The 7976-nt window shown below is 42.6% G+C and overlaps 1 protein-coding gene across 6 annotated transcripts in view; it reads right to left on the bottom strand.

The window, feature by feature from the left end:
* SLC8A3 (solute carrier family 8 member A3) overlaps positions 1–7976 on the bottom strand; it is a 208956-nt gene that overhangs the window by 165426 nt on the left and 35554 nt on the right. For 5 of the 6 annotated variants that reach the window (XM_025205983.1, XM_006025176.2, XM_006025177.2 and 2 more), the window contains one exon: positions 5885–7711. In XM_025205983.1, the coding sequence (XP_025061768.1) occupies positions 5885–7650 (1766 nt within the window). In that variant the 5' untranslated portion in view covers positions 7651–7711. Of the gene's footprint in view, positions 1–5884; positions 7712–7976 lie in introns of those variants that run through there. The other variant, XM_025205985.1, reaches the window with a different exon arrangement.

Raw genomic sequence — 7976 nt, 5'->3', positions numbered from 1 at the left:
CAGCAGGACAGCCACAGCCAAACGAAATGTAAAAGTTGGATGGCAAAGCAACTCTTACTCAAAATCCTCAGGGAAGAAAAGTGGGTGAAAAAGCAATGTACACTTTATTCACAACCCCTTGCTGCCCAGTAACTAGTCATTGCTTGAAAAGTTGTATCCCCCAGGACACTAAAAGCTGCCATTCCTCAGGCTACTGTCAATAAATCTCTCACTGACCAACCAACCTGTCCTAATATGCTTGTCCATTAATGAAGGATTGGCTCTGTTACACCTTGTTGTGCAAGCTCTACATAAAAACCACACATGGAAACAACCATAAATTGTGACATACATCTCATCCAAAATTCAGTGCCGTTTACAGATCTGGCAAGCCATTTTTACTACCAGTTTAACATTACAGCTTCTACTGACACCCAATATCCTTTCTGATCCATAAAACACTATCCACAAAACCTTAGGACTGGAGCAGACAGCTATGCTACACAAGGTGGACAATGACATTCCCTTCCCCCAAAGGAATTAATCTCTAAGCGTGTGCCAATCCCTGCAGATCCCAGGAATGTTTGCAATACCAGTGGCAAGGGCATACATTTAAATGTGCCTATTGGCCTAATTCTGCATTGAAGTCAATGAAATTGTACCTAGCAACGTAAGTACAGCATGCATAATTTGGCCCTTGGCTTCTCACTGACATCCCACTTGGCTTCTAGTAGCTCACGTATTATCCTAAACTTTCAAGAAGGTCCATGGACAGATTTAAAGGAACAGGCAATAAGATAATTATAAATTAAAATGCTGTCCCCACCTACTGTTATTGCTAAAGCTCTTATACAAAGGGAAAATACTTTAAAACATTTTGGCTTTTCACCACCAATTCTGGCTGCTTTCTTTTTTATTCCTTGTGTTACTAGGATTAAAAATAGATTAGTTTCACTTCTGATTCTCATGGACGAGGACAGGGGTTCCCACACTGTAATACACGTACCCCTGGGAGTATGCAAGGCATCTCGGGGCGGGGGGGTGTATGTGGGAGAAATTGTGTAATGGAAAATTTAATTTTCGTCATAATAATAATTGGCATTTAAGGGTTTAAAATATGACAAGTATGCTGGCAGGGATACACAGGCAACTGGTAAATCTGGAAGGGGGTATGCAATAAGAAAAAAGTTTTGGAACCTCTGGACTAGGACAAATTGCTAGATCTCAAACCATGTAGCCTGAGAAAAGTTTACAAGCCCAGGGAGGTGGGGAGGGGGAGGGGAGGGAAAAGGCAAAATATTTGCTTCCACCATCAATAAAAACATAAAGACTAAAAGAAATGAAATGCACACACAGTTTCATGAATATGGTTTAGTTATCTTGGGGGGGTTGTAACTTAAATATTGCCCCTAATCTATTTGATAATACCTTTTTAACAGATTAGAGGGAATAATCCTCACAACAGCTGTTTAGGTTGTGTAAAACTGCGAAACACAATCAGACCTATGTCAGAAGTTTGTATTTGGACTTCACAAATGCATTACGTTACATGACAGCACCAAAGCACTGAGTCCTGTGTGATCATTCCCCTTTCTCAATAGATAACTGTGGTTTATAGCTATTCACCACACGCGTACATGCACACGCACAGGCTCACTACATCAGAAAACAGCACCCTCACAGTTCTGGAGAGACCTGCTCTCTCTCTACTCCCACCCAAGATGAGTGAGGAAACTTTGACCATATTAGTCTTGAGAGTCACAGAAGCAATAAGCAAGACCCAGTGGCAGGATCCATCCCCTTCCCTTCCTTTAATTTAAGCATCAGCTCAACTGTTTCTTAAGCCCATATCACATTTACTGGGGAATATCACCGTTTAAATTTATAAAGATTTAAAAACATTTCAGGTTTTTAAGTGAAATTTACTATACCACTATTTTTGAGGGAATGCATTCAGTGTGATCATCTCCAGCCATAGGCCCCAGGGATTTGGTAGCAGATAATGTCTACTCTATGGTCTATGCAATTTCTAGTACCTTATATTCCATCCTTGGAGATTTTTAAGAACCAGTTGGACTAGATGATCTTGTAAGGTCCCTTCAATCCTAATTTTCTATGATTCTGTGTTAAACTCGGACATACTTATGCTTGTGTAGGCTTCCAGCCTCTCTACAAACATTCGGTGGAGCCTGAATTGGTGCAACTTTCATGCCAGTGAACATGGCAAATGTGCAGACTGAAACGCCCATAAGTCTTTCAGCTATTATTATGTCCATCTCCAAAGGTCAGAGGGCCTAGACATCTCTGTGGCTTCAATTCCACAGATTCCCACATACACATGACTTTATTACTTTGAGTAGTCCCACTGATTTCAATGGGACTGGTTAGCATAGTAAAGCTGAGCCCTGGCTTACATGTTTATTGAACTGGGACTTCTGTGCATGTTATGTTTTTCTGACTCCTCTGAGCGCCAGAGGCCCATTAAAATGATGCTGCAAAGGGAACAACAATTGGGAGAAGGCAAGGAACTGGGAAAAATGCACAGCACGTGAAGAAATATACCGTACTATAAAGCAGGGACTGGAGTCCAGGTCTCCCTCTCCATAGTGGTTAGGTGAGTTCCTTAACCACTACAATATATAGTCATGGTCATTCTTTCCCCACAACCTCTGGTCAGTCTCTTCCCTGCTTCCTAGCTTAGACAGCTCCCCACTCAGTGTGCTGGCATTTATGGGTTCCATTCCCAGGCACTTAAATCTCTCCATGCAGTGCAGAGGCACCTTGCCTGGGGCTGCAGATTCTGCCTGGTATCAAGGTTCTTAAAAATTAGGTGTTTGGCTACTCGGCTTTGTGATGCCCGGGACCTTCTGTGGAGGTAGCCCTCAGTATTTTCATACAAAGCCATAGAGATGAAACTCCACCCTAGATCACCCACACTTTATTTGGGACAGGTGAAGTGAGTCACCTAGAATCATCACACACTCCTGCAAACAAAGTCTGGCTCTTAACCAATGATGGCCTTAGAGAAAGTTCAGATACAGATGAGAACTCTGCCCCATCAGCCCATGTCTGATCTCAACATTTGCCCCAAATTATTTTTCTCCTTTAAGTAAAAAAAAAAAGAAAAGAAAAGGGATGGGGGATTAACTCACCATCCATCCCTCAATTACTACATGTTCTCTGCACATGCTGTGTCCGTCTGAAGCAAAGCTAGCAGAACAGGGCAACAACATTCCCTGAACTTCCCTCCAGCTCAAATGGAAATAACAATTATAGAAAATGTCACTGCAGGAGCCTGGCCTCACAAGACTTCCTGCACAATATTTAAGCCATATACATTTGGAGGGGTTAATTTGTGGCTCTGGTGTGAGTGAATTCCATGGTGTTTCAATTGTTTACACTAAATTAGAATAAGCAGCTGAAAGCACAGGTCCTTACCCAATCTCAAACTTCAGACTCTTGAATTTCATTGATGACTCTACTATCTGTTCTAAGTGTAAAGTAACAGAATTGTAAGCCTTGTCCTCCAGCACAATTGCATCTGGAAGCTTATGAGGGAACTCACCACATTCATTCATTAGGAGTAGGTGTAGAGTATCATAGAAAATTAGGGTTAGAAGGGACCTCAGGAGGTCATCTGGTCCAACCCCCTGCTCAAAACAGGACCATCCCCAACTAGATCAGTACACCCATTTACACTCCTAAACAGAATTCTGACTTGACTGCCGCATCATCACCTGCTGTTCCAAATTTCCTTGACCTGGCTGTATTTCAGTGGGGATGGGCCCTACTTCTGAACAACTGTGTTTGTTCTTCAGGGAGGCTTCACCATTAAACTAAACCAGTTTCAATATAATCATGTTAAGTCAGAGCTGTCCAACTGGCAATATCCCCACTCTACCTACCTACCTCTCCCCCCCCTCCCCCCCCATCCTGAGAACCCAGGTGAGGACAAAGTTGATCAACTTCAATTTTTGACATCTGGTAAATTCAACCAAGCAGCAACGTCTCTTCATTTAGCAAGAAAGAGTTTGCAACTGAAATCAGCTATCTGGGTTGTGGACATCAACTGGATTACAAAACTGTGTTACATTGATGCAGACTGAGAAGGTGCCATGGAGTTCAGGCACTCATGCTCTGTAACTCTCAATGTACCAGTGTTATGTGGCCTGTACAGGGAGACTCGGTACACTGATTCTCTCTCTCTTCTGTCAGTAGCACATCAGCACAGTTCTTCCTTTGATTACTTAAGTGATTGGGTGAAAAAAGGCACCTAAGCACTTAACATTAGAGAATTTTAGCACCAAGTCCTCACACACCCTTCTTCCTTCTCTAAGAGATTTTTCTCATTCCCCACTAACATTAATGGCAGGTACTTAAAACAATTTAGACATTATAACTTCTCTGGTCTTTATTACTTATTACCCTTATATCAGCTGCTTTTGTACATAATAAAAGACCTGAATTAACAGGACTGGCTCCAACCATTAAAGTGGCCATGTAATCCTTTCCTTTCTCTGGCTGGAAAGGTCACTAAATTTTCATTTGTATGAAAACACCATGCTACAGAGCTGCACAGGTACAGTTGCAGTGGTTTGGACCATCAGTTTAGATTACTGCAATGCTTTTCTCAGGGGAGAGTCCCAGGTAAACAGACTTGAATATGAAGAATACTGTACTTGGAGAGGATCACACAGAAGGCAATACAGAGACTGAAAATTTACACCATTAGTTTAATCCCCATGCTAAACTACTAAAAAGAATGGGCATATGGATAGAGCATTGTCCCACTATCACAGTTCTAAAGAGAGGCTGCAAGGGACACACAACCTAGAATTACTGCTTAGTATACAATTCTGGCAGAAGGGCATGCATTGCTGCCAGTTGTATGCCTTTAGCTGCCACACAGATCAGCTGGTTGGATAAGCAACTAAGGGAAAGAAAGAACACATGGGAAAAGCTCCTTGTTAGGTAAGTAGCTTTGATTTTCCTGTGTGTGCATGTGCAAGAGACAGCCTGATTTGGAGCTATTAATTTGGGAGGTGTGGTTTTCATTAAAGATACCATTAAAAGTATTCAAAGGAGACATTTCCCTAAACCAGTTGATGTATTAGCCCTTTGTTCTCTCCTCACAATTAAAACTTTTATTATAGGGGAAATTCAACCCTTAAATTAGTCTCCATGGGGAAAGGAGATTAAAGGAGACCACCTGTAGAACAGATGTCCAGTTTCATGACCAAAGGTCTTGTCCTGGAATTATTCCTCACGCTATCTGGGAATAGAAGTTCAAAACAACCCAGTGTCCAGTAGCTCCCATTGGTCTCTAGTGTCCTCTTAGCTCTTTGGAAGAGATTTTGAAAAATGTTCATCATTGGTCTCTCTCTCTCTCCTCCCACTGAAGTGAACAGGAGAAGAACTGGGACAATACTGCGTGCTCTAAAAAATTCCACCTTATTTAGGCTTGGTTGAACATGTTTGCTTCTGTTGGCAGTGACTAAATGGAACTATTAACCTGACAACTGGCAAGTGGCACTCAAACACCTCTTGTGCTCTACAGACTACCACATTTACTATTCCTGGAATTAAAGAATAATGAAAATGGCCAAGTAAGGTCTTAAAAGTTCCGTTAATTGGTTCAAGTACAGGATTTTAGAGACTATATTTTTCTACCCACTGGTAACATTTCCAAGCCCCCAATTTGTTACTCCAGGACAGGGGAAGGACAAGAAGTCCTAAGCACTTAGATCCTGCTGTAGGGTTCTTGCCTGGAAGAGGTAAGTATGGAAACCGAAGGAAAGCTGAAGAAACTGGCCCATTATCTGTTGTCTGCATTCACCTGTGAAAGGCAAATTTGGGATTAACCACAATAACTAGAACAAGTAACAGAAATGAAGGGGGTACTTACACAGTTTCATCATTTTTGAACTCCAGCTCCCCAAAAGTATCTTCAAAATCCTCTCCACCTCCTTTTGCTGTCCCTTCCACTGTCCTAAATGGGACTATGACTGTACCTCGAGCACCTGATGTCCTTAGGACTTTCACCTCCATCACACCGATGCTCTCACTGACATGTATCACATCACACTCAAATGTAAAGATGCCTGCATGGTCATCATCCAAAATAGTCACTGTGGCCACACAAGGAGAGGAGAGTATGGCCTTTGGATATGGTGAGCTGTTGAGCTCTGGAGTTTCCTCCATCTCTACCACACGGAGGTTACTGAGGCGCACAAAGAAATGTTCATCTTCCTCAAAGATGTCATCATCAATAATTCCTACAGAGAATTCCTTCTGGGTCTCCCCCGATTTCAGGACTACTGTTCCTTCTGTGAATTCATAGTCAGCACCAGCATTGGCAGAGCCATCCTCTGTTTTGTAGTCCACATAGATGGTCTTAGATATGTCTCCTCCCTTCCGTACCACTGTCAAGAGGACGGCACCACAGTTCTCCAAACACTGGTAGGAGCAAGGGTCAAAGCACACTCTGGAGATGAATTCCTCAGGCTCTTCTGGACAAATCTCATGCAAACTAGTGCTCTTCTTGGCTTGCTCAGCTGCATGCTTCTTCAAAATGTTGCCAGCTCCAGTCATCATTCTGGTAGCCTGGATGCGATAGAAAGCTCTGCTTTTCTGCTGGTGAGATAAGGCATAATAGTTGGCCATCTCTACCAGCTGGTCCAAGTCCTTTTCTGGGTGCTTTTGCTTCAGATCCTTGAGGATTCGGATCATCTCTTTGCGAGATTCATCTACCTCCTTCCCCTCCATAGTCACTAAGTTTCCATCCAGAAAGTGGGAGTTCATCATCTTGCCATCCATTTCAATTCCCTTGGTGTGATCACCTTCCGATTCTATGATAATACCCCTGTGCTTGTCAGTGCGGTATCTTTTGTGCATGTACTTATAGAAAAGCAGCCGCCTGTCTGCCACCCATGCCAGAAGGACGCACAGAGGGAAGAAGAATAGAGTGAGCAAACCTTCCCACACCTGTACCACACCTGGGGAAAAGACTGCCAGGATCATGTACAACCAGATATAAGCAAAGATGCTCCAAGCAGCTGTGACAAAGAAAACACGGAGGTGTTTTATCTTTCGGGTTTCCCCATCAGGGATCACGTAGACACAAATGGCTATGATGATAAACATATTGAAAGCAGCACTACCAACAATGGTAGAAGGTCCCAGGTCTCCAGCTATGAATCCATGCCCACAAACCTCTATCAACGAGAGAAGGATCTCAGGAGCAGAGGAACCTAGAGCCATGAGGGTCAGGTTGGAAACAGTTTCGTTCCAAATCCGAATAGTAGTGGTAGTGGTCTCTCCATTGGGCTTCTTGATTGTAATTTCTTTCTCTTGTGATGTAATGACTTCTATAGATGCCATGAACCGATCTGCAATGATGGAAACTCCAAGGAACATATAGATAAGTGCTACAAAATAAACAATTACCCTGGCAATTTTGTCCCCAAGGGATGGGTTTTCTGGGTACCATATTGGCAAGATAACACCCTCCTTGCAGTCAAATGATCCTGCGCATGAGTTGTTTTGTCCAATATTTGGTGAATCTCCAGTCAAGCCAGCATCCACCTGCAAGCCATGCAAAAATAGCACAAAGGTAACGAGCCCAAAATGGAGGAAGGCTGAGGTGAGAGGCTGCAACCTTAACAACGCCATACACAAGATTTAGCTTCTATTGTGTAGATGCAACAGGTCTTCTTATTACAAGGCCAGGAATCTGAAACAAATAGAATAGAGATGGGAGAAAGCATGAGACAAAAAGAAAACAAGATGCAATGTTCTCCTCATTCACACACACACACACTTCAATATCTGAGAAACAGTGCTAGAAATGCCCACATTGTTTCTTTGTTACTTAGTAAATTGCATTTACCATTAGGGGAAACTATTAATGTAAGGAACAAACTACTGGTGCTGCTTTGGGAGTTTAGATGCTGAACAGGCAAAGATGAATTGATAAACAAGTAATCTGACAAAGACTT

This window comes from Alligator sinensis, unplaced genomic scaffold (assembly GCF_000455745.1).
Source record: "Alligator sinensis unplaced genomic scaffold, ASM45574v1 scaffold768_3, whole genome shotgun sequence".
NCBI lineage: Eukaryota > Metazoa > Chordata > Crocodylia > Alligatoridae > Alligator > Alligator sinensis.
Note: the sequence above shows the minus strand (reverse complement) of the source record. Positions and strands in the feature narration are given on the sequence as shown.